General features: G+C 34.4%; 3 protein-coding genes across 5 annotated transcripts in view; all 3 read right to left on the bottom strand.

The window, feature by feature from the left end:
* The window catches only part of LOC142349028 (uncharacterized), a 93,248-nt gene extending 90,870 nt beyond the window's left edge, over positions 1 to 2,378 (bottom strand). The window contains exon 1 of the mRNA XM_075400435.1: positions 2,334 to 2,378. The gene's annotated coding sequence lies outside the window, so the exon portion shown is untranslated. The remainder of the gene's footprint in view (positions 1 to 2,333) is intronic.
* The window catches only part of LOC142349646 (zinc finger FYVE domain-containing protein 1-like), a 482,388-nt gene that overhangs the window by 324,223 nt on the left and 134,285 nt on the right, over positions 1 to 23,880 (bottom strand). The window lies entirely within an intron of this gene.
* On the bottom strand, positions 10,546 to 21,877 carry LOC142349285 (cold shock domain-containing protein CG9705-like). Its single transcript, XM_075400752.1, has 3 exons — positions 21,662 to 21,877; positions 15,157 to 15,306; positions 10,546 to 10,904 (listed from the first exon to the last, which is right to left on the bottom strand). The coding sequence occupies exons 1-3, from the start codon at positions 21,847 to 21,849 to the stop codon at positions 10,664 to 10,666; spliced, it is 579 nt and encodes a 192-aa protein (XP_075256867.1). The 5' UTR covers positions 21,850 to 21,877; the 3' UTR covers positions 10,546 to 10,663.

The raw sequence follows: 23,880 nt of genomic DNA, 5'->3' as shown, positions 1-23,880 counted from the left end.
AAAACAAAACATAAGCCCTTTTAATGCTAATTACAAAACCTTTTGCACTTTGAGTCCACGAGTTTATGCCTCCAAAAATTTAGGACTCCAAAAGTTTAGTAACACGTCAAAAAGGAAATCAAAGTTTCAGTTAAAATTACAAAAACTCAAAAAAAACATGAGCTGTTCCTTGAAAACGAATTTTCTATTGATTGGACTTCATTTGATTGTAAATGAGATAAGTCATTTACGGATTTTCGATACGAAAAAAGAATAGTTTCTAGGTGACTTAAAAAACAAAAAATATGAAAAGTTCTCGAAAAAAAGAGCTCCCAAAGAGAATTCGAATTTTTTTGATAGTAAACTTCCCTATGAAACCACGACCAGTCTTTTTTCTATCGCTTTTCATCTATTAGGAACACAAAAATTGAATATTTTTGTGGCAGGTAATTTAATTTTGTATTAAAATTATAGAAAGATCCTAATTTAAAGAAAAATTACACTAAAAGTGAACAATATCGTGGCAAAATCCCGCCGTGTTCACACAAAATTTCCATCCTCGATAACTCCTCGAACGAAACGAAATTCAAACAAATCTTTTTAATTTCGAAATCTACGCTGGATGAGCTTTTGAATGATACCACTCTCATTTCTCTACGATTAATATATCGCTCGGCCAAAATTGTCTGAACAAAAAAAACCCATTTGAGTATATAGTTCATCTCCTCACAAGTGGGGTCGGAACAATTACGCCCAAATGGAATACTTTGCTGTTCTCTGTAGAAAAAATTTGTTTCTTTTTGTTTTGCACCTATTGTACAGTTACCAAATTAAACAACTAATCTCGCTCTGCAATTTCAATTAATTAAGTTTAGTAGTCATTTCGTTCTGCGTAGCTGGCTTGCATTTGTAATGAGATGATTTCGCCTAGCAAAAGCTAGTGCGCAAAAACACAGCCCGACATGGCGCAATTAGTAGGAAAAAGAAGAGCACTAAGAATCCACCAGTTCTGGGACAAAGCTACACCGATCCTGCCTTACCTTGGTAAATTCGGCGAGTGAAGTTTAAAACTGATCTCCCTGTAGGATAAAAAAATGAATAACTTCAGACTTTCTATTTGGTCCACAGCCTTACCGTGTAAAATTACCCTGTGGATTCAACCACGTGAAAGTTGTCACTGGTTGTTCCGATCAACGAGAAGCAAGAGGAATTATAGAAAAGCTCAACAGATGAAATGGCAGAATCGTTGTTAAAAGCAGAAATGTTTTGGATGTTAGTATCTTATGTGCTGATAAGCCAGACTGAAAAAAAGCATCAATTTTTTTCCTAAGTTTTGGTGCTGAAGGACATAGAGTATTAACTTGAATAAACGCACACAGCGAAATTGAAATTCTTACTACACGGGCTCTTTGGGCATTGACGGAGAACATTTGTTTCGAGAACCTATCATCACATTTGACCGATATGTCTTTTGATCCACAAAGCAATGCAAAAAAAATCTGTTACACATGTCTACGGAAAACTTCAAGCGTTGGATGAAAATTGTTACCTTGCTCAAATGATGATATATAATTCGCGATGCCTTTATTGTAGATATCCGTAATAAAAAAATTCTGATAAAAATTCTCTGGGAAACGATGAACCAATGACGCAAAAACAAACTAACTATCGATAGATTTGGAACTTGCCAACCACAACTAGCAACAGATGACGAGGCCTAGAACCTGGCTAGATCAGAGAGCTAACTTAAAATAGAAATTTCCAGTCAAATACATCTTAAAATTCTTGCTCGCAATCCGCGCCATGAACTCCGCGCTTAAATTCGAACGCACAATTTACAACGCGAATTTTATTTCAGAAAAATTGCCCTTTACAAGGGACCATAGACCACAAGGAAAGATGAAACACCCGAGGAAAAAATGTCACAAATGTAGTGTTTCCAAACATTACTGCCAAGTATGCCGAAAGCTGAGATAAAAATAACCAACTACAAAATGGAAAATTTTTTGGAATATAATAACTCTGAACCAACGGAAATAAAGTATATATGATTCAACACTCATTTTTCATTGAACAACAAGACTGAACGTACTGATGATAAAACCTTAGCTGTAATCTTTTCATCGGCCTTGCAATATGATGGAATAGAATCTGCGCGTATGCAACTAAAAAAAGAGAACAAGAATGTCATTCTACAACTTGGTTCGAGGAGCTTATGTAGTATATTCAACCACTCTCCTGCTAGCTAAACAGCCAAAAGCTTAAGCTTAGTACATTGGATCGATGATTCAACTAATAATAATACCAACAAATTCGCAAACCAACTCATCGAAACATGCAAAAAAATTGCTTACTGATAGAAAGCAAAAGTTGGAGAATTGAGAAAACGCAGAAATCACCAGGCTGGTAGAGCTCTCTTCTCGGCATTGGTTATAGCGATTACTTGATCTCCACTGCCAATTTCAGGTATATCGCTCAACAACATCGCACATCAATATCCGATCAAAATGCGCAAAGCTGCAACGGCATCGAAAACTAATCTCTAGCTCTGGCAGACATAAGCCTCATGTCCTTCGATCAAATTTCCATAAAGAAATTTCAATCAAAACACCAGCAGGTTAGATGAGTATCGATCATTTTGCAATAAAATATATACTGCCTCCAAAAAATAATAAATGAGAGGTATATACAAAAATTGAACAATTGCTTCAAAGAATACATCAATTTTTCTGAAGAAATTACAGTAAACTTTGCAACAATTCAATTTTCTTTAGACTCAAAAATACTCCTTAAGGCCGTGTATAAAAGTAAATATCCAATGCAAAACGTAGATACGTTTATTGACTGATTTGCTCGAATATTAAAGCTTCGTGTCTTAAGATAACACATACTTTTCTACCATTCAATTCAAATAAGTCTAAAGCCAACAAAGCCTCCATTCATAAGCGTATAACAGTGTATGGATCATTCCTCAGCTCAATTCATCAGTCAATTGAACTTAAACCGAATCTCGAGCTGCTAAGTCATCCTTTCCGTCCACTTTTAAAGCAATCAAACGAGTTTAATTGACAGCCGAACATGAGGTTCACCTTCAACCTATAGAAAAAAAACTGCAATTTCTCTCTTAAAAAATAACTTTTAAACCCTTTACTAGAAACGTGGAAAAATTTGATGCATCGAGATCAAGATTCGTTGCTGGTCTTAGAAAACCCACTTCTGATAAATGAAAACTGATATCTTTCGCTTGGCTGTTGCTATCTGCTAGTGTAGAAAGACAAAACGTAAGAGGATTGGAAGAACTATGAGTTCTTTGGTGCATTGATTATTTCAAAACTGTCTAAATGGACAAAATTTTAAATTAATGTTGATCCACCAGCATTACGTCCAAACCAATTTACAAATGACCATTTGCCAGGCTAAAAGATGGGATTAGTTGCATTTTTATCTCTTGGAATCCCGATCACGCTGCGTAAAAGCATCATTTTATCATAACAAATTCACAGTAGCTACTTTACCACAGTTATCTAAAACTGCAATCAAAATAAACAGTTCTCATAGATTACCCATTTTCCATTTGAACGATATTTAAACGGTCATACACATGCTTTGCAAAACACTTGAACTTAGCATGACAATTTAGATTCAAGTAACACACTTCAATTACATAATTCTACACTAAAAATCGCAAATACAAGTAAACAAATTTACAACTCTTTCAACACAATTAAATTGCATTTCATCTGCAACTCATTCACACATACGCAACACTGCAAAACATTCTTTCACTCGTAACGCGATAACAAATACAACTTTAACATTTAAATGAGAATGCTACCCTCAGAATTCTAACTCAAATATGTCTGATAAACAACAACCCATGAATAACTCAGTAGAAATCCGGCTAAAACTGAGCATAACTACTAAAATAAATCGAATGAAACTGTTTCTTAAAATGGCTTCATCTAACAAAATCAAAAGGCGCAAAGCAACATCAAAACACCACGAATTACTTTGGATCCCAATCAGCAAGCTAATTCATCAACACAGACACCAGCCTACCTATTGCTAAGCTATTCATCAATCGTCATCATTTCCCTCACGGCTAGTTCTAATCTTCTCTCTTCCAACTCCGTGATAGGCAACATATTCAACAAATCCCTCATTTCGTCTTTGCCAGCACAGACACCGTATTAGGAGAGGTACGGGACTGGGTGCTGCACAACATTCAAACGCAACCAAAATTTCGAAATATACATATTGCAAATTTACGGCTGATGCTTATAAAGCACCCAAAATTGTTTCTATTTCATAAAACTTTGCAGTCCCTAATTCCGGAGAAGACGCTGGTATTGGATTATAGTAGTCATATGCACCTGGGTGAGCAGTCTGCCAGCAGCCCAGTTATACACTATAGTACCATAAAGCTACGTACACCAAGAAAATTTTGAAAAAGCGGCACAAATGTCAAATAATACAACATTTTGAGTTCAAATCAGCTCTCTAGTAACGTGTTACGCTTTTAATTTTTCCAATATATAGTAGACAGTTTGCAAAGTTTTCCGACAATTTCATAAGGAATTCTGAGTCAAGTTTTTGACGATTATTCTTCCAATTTTTCTTAAAGTTCTCTCGGTTTTCGCAATTCTCGCTTCGGAAGTGTCCATAAGTTTTCAAATGCATTCAAATCGAGGAATAATTGTGGCCTTTCGAGTACCTTTCGTTCCAGTGTGTGCTCATCTGATGTATCGTCCTCACGATATAATTGATTGCTTGTGCAAACTCAAAATATTGCCAGGAAATCTCGGTCCATTTTTTTAAACAATTCTTTCACTAGAGACCCCCTTTTACACTTCTACTGTAGTTTGTATGCATACTGTATAGTAGAGCCTAATTTTAAGCTGAGTTGCTCTTGTTTTTTACTATCAAAGTTGGACATTATCAATTGCAACAGCGTGGCAAACAATAAATTAACAAAACAGATTAACCTTTTTTTCTGTGTAACAGGAGAAACTGAGAAAGAGAACGCGTCTAAACGAGTTTAAAATTTCAAAATTTCAAGCCGTAGCGCGAAGCAAACGTTTTGAGCAAAAGTAACCCTTATAGCGCACAAATCGTGCGCTACGTAGCTTTTTGGTACAATAGTCTATCACGCACTTCAAGAGCAGATTCATTTAACCTCCACATTCACGCGAGACAGTGGCATCTTTTTATCCATCATTCGTCAGCATATCTAATTGTAATTTGAAGCCAAGACATGGGAATGAAAAGAAAACAAACTTTAGAACGAAAGAAAGCAAGGACTAAATACGACCAATGAAAAAGAATAGTCAAAGGAATGTGCCTTATCTCAGAGGAAAAAATTGATTCCAGCTGTGGTTTTTTGTCACGCGCACCAATATGGCGCTAAAAACTAAAACTTGTCTACATCAGGCGTACAACTAACCTTGAGATATCCGTGTTGTGCTTTAGGCAGAATAAATGCCCACCTTAATTGCGCTAATTTTTGATTGCAAGACTCGGCAACGGCTTTTAATAGCTAATTTAGAAGCCAATAAAAACAAGAATATAGTCTAGAGAAACGAGAAAGATTACGAGCTAAATTTATAGAAAAAACAGGAAAAAGTTCTCACTCACAAAATATATGCAAGAAAATGCAGAAAAATAGAAGAACCATAATCTAACTCGACTGCACAAAACATGTAACACAGAGTAAATAAAAGGATCGAAAATTATTAAACACTTCATAGCCAAAACAAATCGAGAGAAAAATCTTATGATTAAATCGCTCCAAAATTGGCTGTATAATATCGATTTAACTGAGAACCAATAGAAGAACCATAATCTAACTCGACTGCACAAAACATGTAACACAGAGTAAATAAAAGGATCGAAAATTATTAAACACTTCATAACCAAAACAAATCGAGAGAAAAATCTTATGATTAAATCGCTCCAAAATTGGCTGTATAAAATCGATTTAATTGAGAACCAATAGAAGAACCATAATCTAACTCGACTGCACAAAACATGTAACACAGAGTAAATAAAAGGATCGAAAATTATTAAACACTTCATAACCAAAACAAACCGAGAGAAAAATCTTATGATGAAATCGCTCCAAATTTGGCTGTATAATATCGATTTATTTGAGAGCATATCTGGTAGCTTGCCAAAAAATAGTCGACATAGCTTTTGAGATCTGCAGTCCCAGAAAGATAAACCAGCGTCGGATGAATTGCTCTCGAACGACAGATTTTATTCAAGGGTTTTATTTAGAAATCGTTTTATGGGCTTAAAAACTCGGACATCATAGGTGTTCAAACCCAGCACCTCTAGGATAGCAATCTGACATCTGAACCACAGAGCTATAGCGGCTTCGAGAATCACGCGCTAACAATCGCTTTTATATTTACAACGAAATTCAATTAGGAATGAAAGCAATTGAAATTACTCAAAATGAAGAATTGAAGCGTGAAAAAATATTTTGAGAAGTCATAGAATGTTCTAGAACAAAAGCGCAAAAAGCTTAAGCAAACAAATTGCATAAAAAAGACCGATACGTTGACAACAATTGCTTCAAACTTCGTTCGAGACCAATTAATAAAAAACAGACTCTAATGTTCTTTATTAATAGCTTTTGATAAGTTAAATTTGGTTGTCTGCTGCTTCTATTAGCTGCTTTCAAATAACCTCAACAAAAGTGCCACATACTTTTGTAACTTCAACTCTTTGAATTACAGAAACAAATCATTGTCGGAGTGAGTACATAATTTTTGAGAGTGCTGTAAGTCACGTGTGACCGAAAACCTAATCACGCGAATGAACAAAAAACTAGCTCCACTAAAAGTTAATATTGGTTTCACGCACACCTTTCCGTTAAAATAACCTGAAAAAAAGAAAAAGCAGATTTTAAGTGATTATGATGTCATATGACCGTACTAAAAATCTTGCCGATAAAATCAAAAATCATAGCAGGACAAATTCTGACATAAAAATCACAGAACTTTCATCGAATAAACTAAATCTAGATTGGATAACGAACGGAATGGGAAAACCAATGAAAAAAGAATTCAATCCCATAAATAAAAAAAATCAAGGTTAACGAAAACTAGCGAGAAAGCGAAAATTTGTTCAACCACCATTTTCTCACTCTACTTTATATTATAGCATATATAAAATTATAGCTTTAAAATTAAAGCTTTAAATAATTATACATGGATGATGTACAATTCAAAGAATTTTCAATAACTAAACGAAAACTAGACCTAGAACAGATGAGTGAATTGGGAAAACCATTTCCAAAAGAACTGAAAATCAAGGTACAAATGCCGCATGTTAACAAAAAACCACTAGCGAGAAATAGAAGTTTGGTTCAAACAGAAAACTAGACATACAATGAACAATGAATGGATTGGGAAAACCATTTAGAAAAAAATCCGACCCAAAAAATTGAAAAAACATTAAAAATTGAAGTGAAATTTCCGCATGAGAGCAAAAAACCACAGGCGAATTTTCTTTTAAACATCGATTTCTCACTCTACTTTAAACTTAGAGTGAAATAATTTCACACCGCAAAACCACTTGCTTTATCACTCCACTTCCTGTTGGTTGTGACCAAAATCATCACTCAAATTTGTCTTCGAAGTCAAGAAAATGTGTAAAGGTATTAAAAGACAGCGCCCAAAATTTTATTCAAATTCTTTGAACTGTAAAAAAACCTGCAAAGGCAATATTAGCCCCAGCTATCACTTAGTGGCTATTAAAAAAACAAACTCAAATTGCCCCATGTGAACATGAAACTACTCGCGAGAAAGCAGTTTTTTTCAAACACACTTTCATTACTACTTTAAAATAACAGTGAAAATTAGAACCGCATAACGTCACGCGAATGGACCTCTGGTTGATTTCGGTAATATCCAACTAGGGCTAAGGGATGCTGCAATTACGGTTGGGGTAGGTTCGGGAGGGCTGCGCGAGAGCGGGTCCAAAGCGCCAGGTGGAGGCTGGTGAACGGAGATGTTAAATTTTGTTTGAGAACCTATATAACTTATTAGAACCTATAGAACCTATACATAGAACCTTAAGAACCTATATAGCCTCTATTTGTTGTTCTTAAGTAGCCTTCAATTAGAGTGACACGCACTCACTTGACCTTCCATTTGAATTAAAGTAAAGAAAAGTCAATTTCAGTTTGACGAAATCATTTTTGAGAGAAGTATCGTGTGACCAAAAATTGAATCACGTGAATCAAATCAACTCGCTCCAGTAAAAATGAAATATGACGTCACGCACGCAATTCAGTCGATATTGTATGAACTCAAATGACCGCAAAAACCGGGACAAAAATAAAAACCCTGCAGAATAATACAGAAAAACCCTACGAGAATGCCAATAACAGCCCTAGCTGTAGATTTTTGGCTATTAAAAATCTGCGATTTTTGTTAAGACTTAGCAGCTAACCTGCAAATACACAGAAACGTGATTAGTCTCCTTTTGTTGCAAAGGCAAATGTAAGACGTGAACCGGTAAATAAAGTCAGGCCAAATCAGAACACAAACTTAAAAATCATCAAAAACAAGCATTTTTTTTAAATGTGTTATGTTTTTACTGCATAATTAACAGAAAAGGATGAACATCTTCAGGCAACAAGCACCCCCACACCATTTTCGACAAGTACAATTGAAACTTTTGAACAAAACAGATAGACAATTTCAACGCCGCCAGAACAATTAACAACTGAAACAAAAATAACTACCAATTTACCTAGAAACGCCAACACCGTAGAAATTGGTACTGTTATCCATTGAAACCAGTTTGCTACTGAAAACGATGGAGTTTAAACTAAAACTGTTTTAAGATGCCACATCTGAACGAAAATTATCGATCGCATAGCCAAAATTTTGCAAACCCAACCTTGCTCTCATTATGTTATGAACTAAAAACGACGTGCTCGTCGTTCTCTTGTTTTTTCAGCAGCTTTTTTTAACATTCACATACGAAATTTCTTTTTTTGAGTAATGCAATAACTCCAACCAAATAATGTATAACAATGACGCTCCACCGAGAGTTCTTTTCCAGTCAAAAGACACCGCACCAATACAATTAAAATTAATTGAGACGCAAAAATAAGAAGTGAAGCCAATAGCAGCTGCACTTAAAAATCGCAGCTCAGAAACAGTGACATTTTTTAACCGAGATACGATTTAACATTGTGTGATTTCTGTGCAAGGAATTTCAAGGAGCTGCTTTTAAAAGGAAACATTCAGAAAAAAGATCTGCGCAGCGATAATGAAATATACGGTGACAAAAAATCCAAAATATTGAGGTATTCTTGTTGCATCAAAGTCAAATGTGAATCAATTGGATCTTAACAAATTCGATTAAAAGCACTAACCCATTTTCTAGATTGTTATCTTTTCAACATTGAATTCAGTGTTTATGATAAGAATGAATTCCCATTTTCTACACTTGCAAAAACTAGTTCTGAATTTATGACTTGTTTTCATCGAAGTTGTATCTTCAAATGAGTTTATCCATACTAACGGCAGTAGTCTTGGATGAGTCGACAACTTGTGTGGAAAAGAATGAATTACATCAATAAGGGGTACAAAATATATGGTCAGAGCTTAAAGCACACATCTTTTGACAGCATGAGAAATAACAACAATAACAAAATATATGTCATCCTGATAAGCTTCAGCGGCAAAACCTAAGCGAGTAAGTGCAAGTTCTGAATATTAATTATTCATTCATATGAAATCGTATATACTCTACACAAAATTATTTCTATACATGTATGTACATGTTCAGTCATTTGACTTTTACCATTTCGATCAAAGCAAAAAAGTGGAAATTTTTTTTTCAAACAAACGACCTTTATGATTTGAACTTACTCGCTAAGATCAATATTAAGCAGCTCATCAATAATTGCTTGATATTAACAATAAATCCTAGTATATATTTCAATATTAATCATTAATTTAACAGGATGAATAGATAAACATAAGCTACTCTGAATAATTAGACCATGTTGGCGCACAATTTTCGTTTTATGTTAGAACAACTAGAATAAAATAGCAGCTCTAGCAGCTGATGATTACTCTCAAATAGCACAATAGAGATATTTCTGGTTTCTCAATAAGTTTCCGTATCTCCATGTAGAACATGTTTTTTATACTCAGCCGAAATTGAATAGTTAAGGGGATTGGTTAACTGACTCCAAAAGTTTAATTTGAAACACGCACGTGCAAGTTCTTACATGCCAGATTCCATATTGTCAGATTTTCCAATATACATAGCCAGATTTTAAAACCTCGGTCATTTTAAAACTTTCCAACAAGGTTACACGACTCCGCTGGTCACTTAGAAACTGGATTTTTTTTCGAACAGCTAAGCGGTTCTCGATTAATGCCAGACATTCTCAATGCCATAATCAAAGTGTTGTAGCTTTGGAGCCAACAATCTCGAAACAAGTCACGTAACTTCTGGAGTCACGTGACCTCTAAAGAATCACTTAACTTAAAAATTATGACCAACATTACTTGGTTTCACATGTAAATAAAGACTAAAAATATTATGTTTCGGTTCCCCATACGAATTAGATGCCGTTAAAGGATACAGAGTTAAAGGAAACATATCTGTTGAGAAACAGCTTAGCAATAGCATCAGTAGTTGTACAATATCATTAGTCAATTGAGGACCTGATGGGTTCTCTGACTGGACTGGTTGCCATGGCAACGGGAGTCCTGCTGGTGTCTCCACTGTCGTCTACTGGGTCGAAGGGCTCTGACCATTTCTTGTGTACGTTGATGTCTATGTTCTGCAAGTGGACATCTACTGCTTGGAACTTGACAAACTTGGGAGGGATTGGGCACAGTTTGAACACTACTTCGTCTTCCACGAGAGGAACAAACGTGTCTTGGATACTGTAACACGATATCACTCATTTTAACAAAATGATCACAGATGGTTGCAGAAAAACACATACAAACCGATTTATCTCCCCATTAAGCAAAAAAGACTCAAATACTCTGATTAATATACTTTTTTTTTAAAATTGCCCTTGGTCTGTTCATCTGTCAGTCTGTGTTAGAGATATTGTTTATGCTTTTATTTGAAATGGTGGTTGACATCCGTATACGGTTTCATTATACGACAAATTTTTTGTTTCCGTGCCACAAACAGACTATATCAACGTTCGTCCGTCTACATAAACAACCACCACATTCAAAGGAGTTACCCAGAAAGTTAATGAGCGGAAAAGTGAGTTGAGGTAAATCTCAAACACTTTTTAAAGGCTCACTCAATTCCTTTTTCAAAAAACCCTTTTCAAAGGCTCACTCAAACCTGCCCTTTTTGAGGCGAAAATTTCTCACTTCTGTCCATCTCGTCGTATTCAAACTAATTGCTTAGTTGGGCACGGCATCGAATTGGGTTGTTTTGTACCAGTTTGACCTTACCTAAGAAGTGACTTAATTAATATTGATTATCAATCAAGAACTACCTTGTTGATTTCGAGTGTGACTTAAGTTTTTTTACAATAAGAATTAAATTGTGAAAAATTTCTTCTAATCTCATTTATATTTTGAAAAATTCATTCTCAGTGATAGTCAAAACACGGAAATATATTTAAGCAACTTACTGGCTTATCGTAAAACATTGACTGATCGTTCATTTTGACGTGTCATTTTTTTACTGAAATATTTTCCATTACTCTGGGAGCGTGCCTAGTGGAAAATCCAATTTTTTTGTCAATTTTCATGAAATTCGAAGAACGTGGAAGAGTTTTGTAGAAATGACCAGTGTGGATTATTATAGCTTTATAGTTATTTCAGACATCTTTCTTTTGTCCAAGTTCTATTTCAGCTCTGAATTTGAAAATTTTTAGTATGCGCAAAAAAAATGATCGAAAAGTTGTCAAGCGACTCATTTACTCGTCGTTGACTTAAAGCAGCTGCTTGTGACCACAAAATTATAGCGCTTAACATACGCAGTAACTGCAATTTTTTGGAAACTTGACGTTTTTAGCGATTCATTTTTCTCGACAAAAAAAACTTTAATAGTCTCTTATTATTAAAAATAACAACCAGGTGATTTCACTTTCATTGTGGTCGAGGACTTGAAAGGAAAAAGCAAAAACATGGCTGGCAGATTGCCAAAAATAGCCGCAATAGCTTCCTAGAACTGCAGTCTCAAATAAAAGCAGTAAAAAAGACAGACCAAAAAATGTCTTTTCATTGAAGGGTGAGATTTTATATTTTGATAAAAATCTGTATAAGTTATTGCTGCCTCTATTAGCTGATCTCAAATAACCTTCATTTAGAGTGACAAACATTCACTTGATTGTATCTCTTTGAATTAAGTTGAAATTGCATGAACGAATCAACAAAAAGCAGATTTGAAGTGGTTGTGACGTCATATGGTCGTAACAAAAATCTTGACGATGAAATAAGAATGACATAAGAATATTCAACCATTTCTAAAAAAAAATCAGGTCAAAAAATTTTTTTTAAAAAAACAGAAAATCAATGTCAAAATGCCGCATGTGAACAAAAAACCAGTAGCCAGACACGAAAACTTGATTTAAACAAAAAAAACTAGGCCTAGAATGAATTATGAATTGATTGGGCAAACTATTTAGAAAAAAAAATTAATCCAAAAAATTGAAAAAAAATCTAAGTGGAACTGCCGCATGTGAACAAAAAACCACTAGAGAGAAATCGAATTTTTGTTCAAACACCGTTTTCTCACTTTACTTTAAACTTAGAGCGAAAAAAAATCACGCCGCAAAACCACTCGCTTTTTTGCTCCACTTGCTGTTTCGGCGTGACCAAAATCACTACTCCAATTTGACTTCAAAAATCATGAAAATGGGTGAACAGATCTTTAAAAAAAGACAGCGCCCCAATACAATTCAAATTCTTTGAATTGTAAAAAACCAAGAGAAGGCAAATAATAGCCTCATATATCGCTGTGCGGCTATTAAACAATTTGAACTTCGCGAAAAAGGTTACTTTCGTCGTCTTCCACTAATAGCATTTTTCCTTACCTTGGAGGCATATCTTTAAAGCTATTGTATGTTGGACAACAAAACTTATGCATCAAACAGCACGGGACTCCCGAATAAAACATACCCGGCAGATTTCCGGAAATTAGCCACCACTGATTCCCATAAGCAGGATTGTAATTGGAGGAAAATAATGAAAATTGATTTTTGTAATTTTTTAAAATGAGAACTATTTTGATGTCATTTTGGAGTTGAACGCACTCCTGCTTCTTAGCGAGAGGAACTGTGGCTAGTATCAATACCAATAACCATTAGAGATGGTAACTAAGATTTATAAGAACAAAGTTCAAGAAGTGGGCATCTAAAATTGGGTTTCATGGGTTTATCCCGTTCATTTTTCTGATTTCGTTGTTTTATAGTAACTCTGTTCCTTTTGAATTGCGTCGTTGAGCAAACGCTGTTTAAAAGCACTCTCAGCAGATTGAGAGATGAATAGAGTGAGTCTGCGAATTAAATTTACTAATCCTTTTGAGCCACTAACAGAGGAAAGATAACACGAGAACGGCCGAAACGTATATCTGGAAAATAATTTATTTTTTTTTCATCAATTAGAAATTTTTTTCATATTTTTTTCATATCTGGAAAATAATTTATTTTTTTTCATCAATAGAAAATAATTTCATCAAATAAATTCATCTTTATTTTTTTCATGAATAGAAAATAATATTTTGTTCATATTTTTTTCATATCTGGAAAATAATTTATTTTTTTTTCATCAATAGAAAATAATGTTTTTTGAACACCTGTCGTGTCAAAGTCGTGAAAAACTTTATATATGAATAAAATATTTTCAATTCATTCGAATTCCAACTCATAAGGGAGCTACATAGAGCCTGTAAATAATGCGACTGAGTTATAGAACGATAAAACACGATAAAAAAACAAAAAAACTCGTTTAATTTTTTGAAAACAAATTTTGTCGAATTCGTAAAAACGGTTTAATTTCTTTTCAGATCATTATAATAATATGAATCAATATCAACAGAGAGCAACTGAGACCCCCGATTAATAAGACTAAAAAAACGGCAAAAACAGGCAAAATCTAAAAATCACTAACATTTTATTAAGTCAAATAGCGTCCAACTCTTGAAAACCTACAGTTTCGTTTTGTGGGGTTCAAACAACTGCGATTAAGCTTTGTTAGAACATGTATCACCTTTAAAAAGTATTCGTAAAGAAAATGAGAAGACAGCGAAAAAAAATTGCCGCACGTGAAGAAAACTCGCTTTCAAAAACCAAAAATCTGTTTAAATACCTTCTTCTCAACTGACTTTGAAACACTTTGAAAAGATATCACGCCTTATAACTACTCCATTTTCGCTAGTCAGTCAGAGAAACCCTAAACAACCATAAAAATGCAGTAAAAAATTGGAAGTATAATTTTTTTCAGTAGAAATTTTGATGTATAAAACCTTGGTCTTATTAGCAATGCCTATATAATAGTTTTATTAGCAATATTAGCAAGGGATTATACTGCAATTAATTTGCCGCACAATTCTTTGCGGAACGCGCTTCCATCAAATATATTTTGCGGTAATATAGGCTTATTAGTCTCCAAGGTTGAATAGTGTCCAAGAAAAGCTATTGACAAAAGCCTACTTCAGAATTGGCTAAACATTTAAGACGAAAATAGGCAAAAAATAGATTAAAATTACCCCCTTTTTAACACACACCACTATGTGTGTGTTAAAAATTAACCAAAAACTCCCAAGATCTTAAAAAGGAAAAAAGAATACAAAAACTGCAAAAAAACATCCTACAGGACAAAATGCCAAAAAATAGCTCAAAATTGCGCCTGACAGTCTAATATTTTAGTAGATGATCAAAAAGGCCTCCAAACGCATTAATACCAGTTTAGTTGATTGAAACAAACACCGTTATCGGATAAACTCGGAGTTAAAACTAAAAAACAGCTGTTGAAAAGCCGCACGTGATCAAAAATTTTCGCCCTCTTAGCGCAAATTTTTTTAATTCCTACTTTTCTCGCTCTCTCTCAGAACGATGCTTGAACAAAAAGCACTCCATATTCTCTCTCTCTCTCTCTCTCTAAGCTTGCCGTTCTAAGGTCATCTTGAGCTGAGTGACAAGTGATCGCAGTATATTTCACTCACTCTGAGATGTGAACAAATACTGTATCATCATGTGAAAAGCCTTGTAGTGTGATGTGTTCTTCTGGGTTACAGCGGATGAATCCGAAGCCCTTAACACGGCAAAACTCGATGATCTTTCCACGCACCCTGTCTGGTAACGTACGCTCACATCTGCAACATATCAAAGGACTACACAGCCGTCAAAATACGATACTTTGCATAAAATAGCAAATCAAACACTTCACCACCTGTCAATCATTGTTAGTTTTAACGGGGGCGACAGCTCGATTAGGCAAACGGAATTTCTGTAGAAATTAGGCAAAAATTTTGTAGAAATTAGATTTCCACAAAACTTAGATTGGACTTAGATTGACCATGCTTATTTTGGACTTCGATTTTGTGAAATTAGGTGCAAAACAATTATAACACTTAAAAGACGCTTTGCTAAAAGCAAAAAAAATTAAATTATTTTCGGCTCACAACATTTGTCACCTCATGCAAATGAGTTGAAGAAACTCGCTAGAAGTTAAGCTTTCGAACTTTTGCGACGTTTCTGTACAAAAGATAATGTCCCTTTTCGATAATGATTGAGCTCATTATAGACTGATTTATTAAGCAACTGATGTTTAACAGCACTCTGAGAAAGAGCGCAGAATGAAACAAGCACAGAATTCACAACGATTTCATTCAAACTTTCGAAAAAGCGGCAAAATTTGGCGAAATTTCTGTTAGCCTAAGTAAAAAAAGCATACAAATTCTGGAATACAATCCGAAAAATTGAATTAAAATTGACAAATACTGGACCTGGTCAATGGACTAATTGAACATCACAACTTACCAGCCAAGCAGACAAAAAACAGTCAAACAATTTAAAGACAAGTAAAATACTGGCATTTAAATTATATATAAGATTGAAGTTAGGTAATTCAAAACAACTGAAATAGAAATCTTGTTTGACGTGACAGAAACATGTAGAGGCAGGCAAGAACATCAAAATGCTGTCCAAAATCTCAAAATTAAAACCGGTTTCTGTTCTTATAACCAAGATTGAATTTCAAAAATCTACGCAAAACAACTGCAAGCTCACAAGGAGTTCAAGTGAACACTTACGACACAAAGACAGAAATTACAAAAACTTGACAAAATTGCAAAAATAATTGCTAAGTTGTCTGACTTAATAATTAAGTATTCAAAACCAATGTTTACTACAAAAATCTACAAAACATCTAACTGAGAGACTATTAAAAAATCTGGTTGGACATATAAGAGACAGAGGGGAAAATGTGTCCCCAAAACTAGATGTGTATAGCTAAAATCTATCCATTAACCCACGCACACGCTTTAAAAAGATTTGTTGTCCTCTATAAATAAAAACTCCAGAAATCACAAAATTCTTTAAAAAACTTTTTTAAAAAATTTAAAATTTACATTTCGTTCAGCTTGGAATCTGATAGATAGACCCTAAAAATACAACAAAAAAATATAACTTCAGTGAAGCGAAAAATCGCATAAAAAGACCACAGGACAAATATAAATGCCGAAAACTTTGTTTGAGAGCAATTAAAAATGTGTAAAGAAACGCAACATGTTTGGACGCAACATGGGTGGAATAAAGGGCTCCGGTCCAAACCACCAAAATGGTCTTTCACATTATGTCATTTCAGCAGCTTCAACGAAGCTCTAAGATACCTGCACAGCATCTTAATGCCATTGGGGATTTACCATTTACAATCTCTTCCGGGACGAAAAGTCAAATTTTCGGACAAAATGATTAGTCAAAAGAATCACATTTAAAACGACTATCAGGACCCAAATAATTGCTACAAACATTGCCACCCGTCGAACGACAGGCGAGGGGCTGGGTTTGGTTGTAGCTAGCTTATCTTAAGAATAGGGAAGATAGCCTCACCTCAGAGCTCTAAGATAAAAGCGCGTTGGGGGTGTATCCAGTTTCTTTTGAAAAATCAAACCACTCAAGCGAGCGAAAGAATATTCTAAAAGAAAACGGTCGAGGACAAATTTTTGCAAAAGAAAGGCACATGCGTTGACAATGATCGCTTCGAACTTCGATTCAGAGCAATTAAAAAAAAGGAACACTAATTCTCCTAACATCTGTATATGTTTCAGTCATAGTAAAATTTACAGAGATAGGCAGTGTAGAAACTTAATAATTATAAACAAAGAAAACTTATAATTAATAATAACTAAACTATCGACCGAATAGAGAAATCACTTGTAATGGCCGGGAGGGACGACAGTAACACAAAATTCAATACAATACAGAAAGAAATTTAATTGAACTTAAAATGTTTCCAAGTAATTGAACCATGTTGGGTTTTCTTCGGGTCCTTCTTGTACTCATTAAGAAAAAACTGCTTATATTTCTTCTTCACAAGACTGTATGACATCAACAAATAATTTCTTGGAAAACAATTTTGCTGCAGAATACCTCTCTTAATAATACTTTTTTTTCACGCAAATTGCATTTTAAAATTGTCTCAGTTAAAATTTTTTGAGTTCGCTCGTGTATATAAAAACTTGCTGTTGGTAATTTCAAAGCTGAGCTTGAGAAAGCAGGCTTCTTTTTATTCATGATGCTATGACAGTAAGTGGCAGCCCTGCAATCACAGCAGCGAAATAGGTAGTTTACAAAGATTGATTTTAAGATCTGAGGTTAAGTCAAACTTTTGTCTGCGAAAACAAGCTTTGATAGCCCAATTCAACTGCTTTTCTAGTGTTGTTATGAGATTTTGATTGATAGTTGCAAGTAATACAGAAGAATATTGAACATGACTGAGAACAAAAGAGTTCAAAATGATTTTTTTAAATATATTGGGAATTATGTTCCTGAGTGCATACATGCATTTGATGCCCAGGGCCATTATTGACGAAAAAATTTTTACTTGTTTTTGATAATTGCGGTCTTTGTCAATATAAACACCGAGATATTTGATTTCTGCTTTCGAACTTCTTAATTGATCTCAAACTTTTAATATCGTTTCATCTTGAGGATTAGAGCTAACAAAAATAATAAACTCTGTTGATCTTGAGGTAATGTAAATAAAAAAAGTATACACTTTTCTATGGCCTTCTCCAGCTCGTATTTGCATTTCAGAACTTCATCATGAGAGCTTAATAGGACTGTGTCATCTGCGTTATGTATTGTTTCACATGACAAAAAATCGCTGAGATAATTAACATATAGATTGAACAAGAGAGGACCTAAAACTTTCCTTGCCGAACTCCTTGAGCCATTTCAGTCCACCCTAATTTAACATTATTGATTACGACTCTTTGTGTTCTGTTTGAAAGATAATTGGTAATTAGAGTTTGAGCTGGTAACGAAAATTCAAGAGGGGAAAGCTCTTGAATTTTGAGCTCGTGATTAATGGAGTGAAAAGCTTTTGATATATCTAAAAATGCTGCTGCAGTAACTTTTTTTCTCGTTCTTGTTGCGTCGTAGTTGGCCAGTTAAAAACCGAGTGCATCTGTTGTAGAAAACCTTTTTCTGAAACCAAACCGTTTTTTAGAAAGCGAGGCATTCTTATGTACATATTCATCAACTTGTTTAAGAGATTCAAAAACTTTTGCTAATGCTCGTGTTAACGAAATTGGTCGATAGTTTAGAGGATCATCAAGGTCTCCTTTTTTAAAGTGGAGTGATGTCGGCTCTTTTAAGTTCAGCAGGGAATGTTCCTGTATTTATAAATTCATTAAAAAAACAGACTCAGCTAGTTCACTAGCTGCGTCTCGCAATGCCCATGAAGAAATGGTAAAAAGACTTAATAGTTTGAATTTTCCAAGAGCAAGAAGCGCTCTAACTTAGTAACAAATCTACAGGAAAAGGTGTTTTTTTGCCTCATCATGGGCAGGTCTACAGTATAGTTCCTACTTTCAAAAAATTCTCCTCCTAAGTTTTGTATTAAGTAAGTTGGCTATTTGTTTTTTTTTCTGTAAAAATTTCATTGAAAGAGTTTTTTAAAGAGTATAATGTAGTTGTCGTTTTCACGGAGTTTCTTACTTCATTGATCAAATTCCATTTCTTGCGCTCTGATGTTGAGCTTTCAATTAAAAGACTATGAAATGTCTCAAAACCTTTTTCATAGCCAGCGCACACTTCTGCTTTCAATTTGAAAAACTCGTGGAAAGATTCTGAATTGAGGTATTGCTCTCTAAGCAGATTTTTGTTACGGGTGTTTTTTGAAATTGTCGCATGAAGGATATTTGCTGTTCAAGTTTTTGCTCAAATGAGCGTAGCAGTTCACTTGGAACTGCAGAATTGTATAATGTTTCCCAATCTAATGGTTTGATCGATCGTTTAAAATCTTTTGTGCTGTAATTCGTTTTATCATAAAATTGTCTTTTAATTACTTTGTTCTTGATAAGTTTTGTGGGAAGAATAATTAATTGAGCAAAAAGATTTGGGTGTGTCGGTGAGTCAAAAATTTCACTTTAAAGAAGGGGTTCGTTTCCATCATTAATAATGTAATCTATAAGTGAGTCCGTTTCCTCTTTAATTCTAGTTGCCTGCTGCTTATTAGTCACATTTAGATCCTACGGTGTTGAATGATTGTTTCTAAATTCTGCTTTTCTTTGTTTTCCAAATAATTGATATTAGAGTCTCCTATCATAATTATTGTTTTGTTATCAGTAATTGCTCTATCAATTGATATAGCAGACTGCTCTAAGAATTCTTCGTCGACCCACAGAGTATCAAAAACAGTACCTTTGAAAGCTAGATCAACTTGTAATTTTTGGTTAAGTTTCCTAGGAGCAATTAGCAATACACCTCCCGCCTTTGAACTCACCCGATCATTGCAAAAAAACAAGACAGTTTATTTTGTTGGGTTTTATCAAATCAGTGTCAATCTTTGTATCTAGCCATGTTTCAGATAGACCATAGATGCAATTAGCGCCAACATCATTCATTAGGCCTTTTAACTGAAGTTGTTTTCTTTTTATGCTCCGTACATTTAAATGAAGTAATTTTAAATTGTCTGAATAAATTTGACAATCAAGGAATATGTATTTCATTAAATCAATTGGCCTAGGGCTGGTTTCAATATCTCCGGAACTCAAAAGAAATAGCCAGATACTATTAATGTAGAACCAAAGAAATAAGTTGATTAAGACAAAAAAATCTTAGTGATATTAAAGCTTCATGCTTGCTCCTTGACTTGTTCTGACCAAATTTGAGTAAGAATTGTTATTCAGTTAAGTGACGTGGGAAACGAGGAAGTCACTTGAGAACTCAACAACATTATTCCGAAAATTATTGAACATATCTTGTTAGAAAACATTAAGTTTATCAAACAGTCGAGACCAAATTCATTCAATACAACAGAAAATTACAATTAATTCGGCATTTTAAAAAATTATCATTACTAATATGGTTGATAACGGTAATGATAATTCAAGTTAAAATTAGGATTTGCACTTGCATTAGGCCAGTACTGCTCTTGGAGTTTTTGAAATCGATTATTCATTTTATAGCTCCAGTTGGTGAATTTATTAGTATCACAAATGCCAGTAGATGTTTAGAACATTAGAAGATGATTTTTAAGGAATGCCCTGATTGAAATTCAAATGTACATTGTCATGATAGAGGAAATAATAATGGTTGAACTTTGGGTTGAAGGAGGGAATTGAGCGTATTAATTTAATCATCTTGAGCAACACAAAATTTTCACCAAGAGATTCCAATCTTTCTTTAAGTGCAGCATCAACATCATCAATTAAATTGTTTTTTGATCTATTGTAGTCGGTTTCTTTGAATGGTATTACCTCCATGACTACAGACACATCAGGTTGGAACTTATTTTTTACAGGTATCAATAAGGCTGAACATGTCATCTAATAACTCATTGCTGCTTTTTTGTAATTTCGAAACAGTATTTGTTCCGTCTTGACGAATTAAAGTTTTAAGTTTTTTGCATTCATATTTTTCCACAACTATATTTTTCTGCTGCTACCAAGAACCAAATTTGATTGTTCTTGTTAGAGGGGGATTAAATCAAAATCTCTGACTTTCTCTAAAACCTGGTTTTTTCGAGATTTTGATTCATGGTTGGTTGTGCCCTCCCCTTCAGTAGATGACTGTTCCAATATTTTGTCCTGCAGTTATCGCTGATAAGTAACGAGCACATTTTCAATAAATTTATCTTTTGTAATCTTTGATGTAAGTCAAGATATAATTTGTGGGAAGCTTCCTTTTTAAGTTAAACTCATTCCGTTAGGGATAGCAATGAAGGATCAGTTTGTTCATTTAGATTGATATGCTCTCGGCTTTCTAGTTGAATATTATTAGAGTTTGCGATAGACATTGCAATTTCTGTATTTTGAATGAAAATGGTCAAATTTATTCTTGCTGTTTTTGCATAAGTGCAAAATCGATCAATATTTCAAAAGAAGAAAGGTCAACTGTACTGTTTGAAAGTTTATTCGCTGTGTGTTGATGTCTGTAAAAACAATTAATCTAAACCCAAGTACCCGAAAGATTGGTGTTTTGTTAACTGACAATACTAACGTGGAGAGTGTTCTGAATCTCTTCTGTGGTATTAAATGTGGTCTGAGAAAGGGGTCGTTGTGATGATTGTGAAGACTAGCAGAGGAGTCACGTGAGGTAGTGGAGGAAGCTTCAGAGTCTGTCCTAGACATCTGACGAGGCTTTCTCTCCTTAACACTACTTTCTGCATCAGCAGGCATAGAAGACATTAGGCAATCTGTAATACAATATCCTTATTGAGCATGAAGACTCAGACTCAAAGAGAACTTATAAAATATTTGCTATCTTTTATTAGAATGAACTCAATTCTGATTGGACAAAAATGTAAATAAGTATAAATAAGAAATGCATCGCACAATTTATTCATTCTTTGTCAAATAGATTCTTGCGAAACTCAGTGCAATTCTCATCTTAGCAGAATACCGTACGCCTGCGAGGCTAAACACTTAGAAAATATTTGAAAAAAGAAACAAAAACGCCACATGGAACCCAAATATTAGTAGGAAAACTATTAGAATCGCTCAGTAGAGAGTTACCACATGGCGACAGAGATCAAGAGCGTCATTCTGCAAAACTAAAGGAATTGAACTAAACATTCTTTTATATCATCAACACTTACAACCATCCGCACTTTGAGCCTTTGAATCTTTACGTATTTCGTTCACAAATTCTGTTTCCAGGAAGAATTCAAACCGTAGACCTGTTGTTCCAATGACACGCTTATCAACCTCCACAACGCGCTTATCAAGTTGCACACATTATACAGATACTGAATGTATATAATAAAAATGAGTCTAGAAGCGGGCGGCAGACCTCTCCTTCTTTCTTTTTCGCTGCAATCATTTGGGCTCTCATTGCACAAAGACAAGTGCTGTCACCATTGCAATCGCATGAAACTTATGATTAAGAAACTTATGAAACTACTCTCCTTCTTTCTTTTTCGCTGCAATCATTTGGGCTCTCATTGCACAAAGACAAGTGCTGTCACCATTGCAATCGCATGAAACTTATGATTAAGAAACTTATGAAACTTATCATCAAGATTAACACGCAGTAAACATTTGCGAAACCTGCCTTATGTCAATTTGACACTTTCTTACAAAAAAACCTAAGGTAATCGCTGGTTTTTCAGAAGTCACATATAATTCGGAAAATCACTAGTTTACCACACTGGTAATAAGCTGTAACTCGAAAGAAATTTCCTCAGCCTTATCAATTGCCAATTCTTTCAAATTTCGAAAAAGAGGCATATATTTGATCATAAAATTTTTTTTGTGGTCAGAATTTAATTTAACGAATCTTGGTACTTTTAAATTGTTAAATCTGCAAGTCCACAATTTCAATTGATTAAGAGTATCTTTATTCAATATCCCATATTGCAACAAAATCTTCTATTCATTTTCTCATCCCGTTAAATATTCTCTTTCACATTTCCCACTGAAATCCGTCAAGGTCGCACATTGTTATTGCATTTCCCCGCCCATTGAGACAATGAATAGAATTTTTATTGACCGCCCCTATCTTTGGGTGACAATATCAAACTTATAGAGCCAGGGGAAAAAGCTGGCAGAAAGCCAGAAAATAGGCGCAATAGCTTCGTAGATCTTTTTTAATTGCTTCTATTATCTGATCCAAAATAACCTAGAGTAACACACTCAGTTGGCCATATCTCCTTGAATTTTGTGTGATTGCGTGTGAGGAAAGTCATTTCTGTGACGATAATCAATCGATGAAGTCATTTTTGAGAGTGAGGTAAGTTACGTGTGACCAACCAAAAAACTAAATCACGCGAAATGAACGAAAAAACTCGATTCACTTAGTATGAAAAATGACGCCACGCACGCAGTTCAGTTGAAATTGCAAAAACGAATAAACAAAAAGGATATTTGAAGTGATTGTGACGTTAAATGGTCGTAACAAACATCGACGAAACAAAAAGCCAAGAGAAGGCCAATAATAGCCTCAGCTATCGCTTTGCGGCTATTAAAAGTTACAAGAAACTGAAAATTGAGATATTTTTTTAAAAAATATGTGCTATCAAACCTCTAACTGTTTTCACGTAGTAACAATAACACTACAACAAATCCTTATTAAACGATTGAATATGACAAAATCCGCTGAAAGGCAAATAACGGTAATTAGTTATAATAAATAAAAATTAAGCAAAAATTGTTAAAATACAGACCATTTTCATCAACAAGAACAAGCTTCAAGCGATAATAACAGTATCAAAAGGGCAT

This window comes from Convolutriloba macropyga, chromosome 11 (genome assembly GCF_964194025.1).
Source record: "Convolutriloba macropyga chromosome 11, txConMacr16.3, whole genome shotgun sequence".
In the NCBI taxonomy this organism is placed as follows: Eukaryota; Metazoa; Xenacoelomorpha; order Acoela; family Convolutidae; genus Convolutriloba; species Convolutriloba macropyga.
Note: the sequence above shows the minus strand (reverse complement) of the source record. Positions and strands in the feature narration are given on the sequence as shown.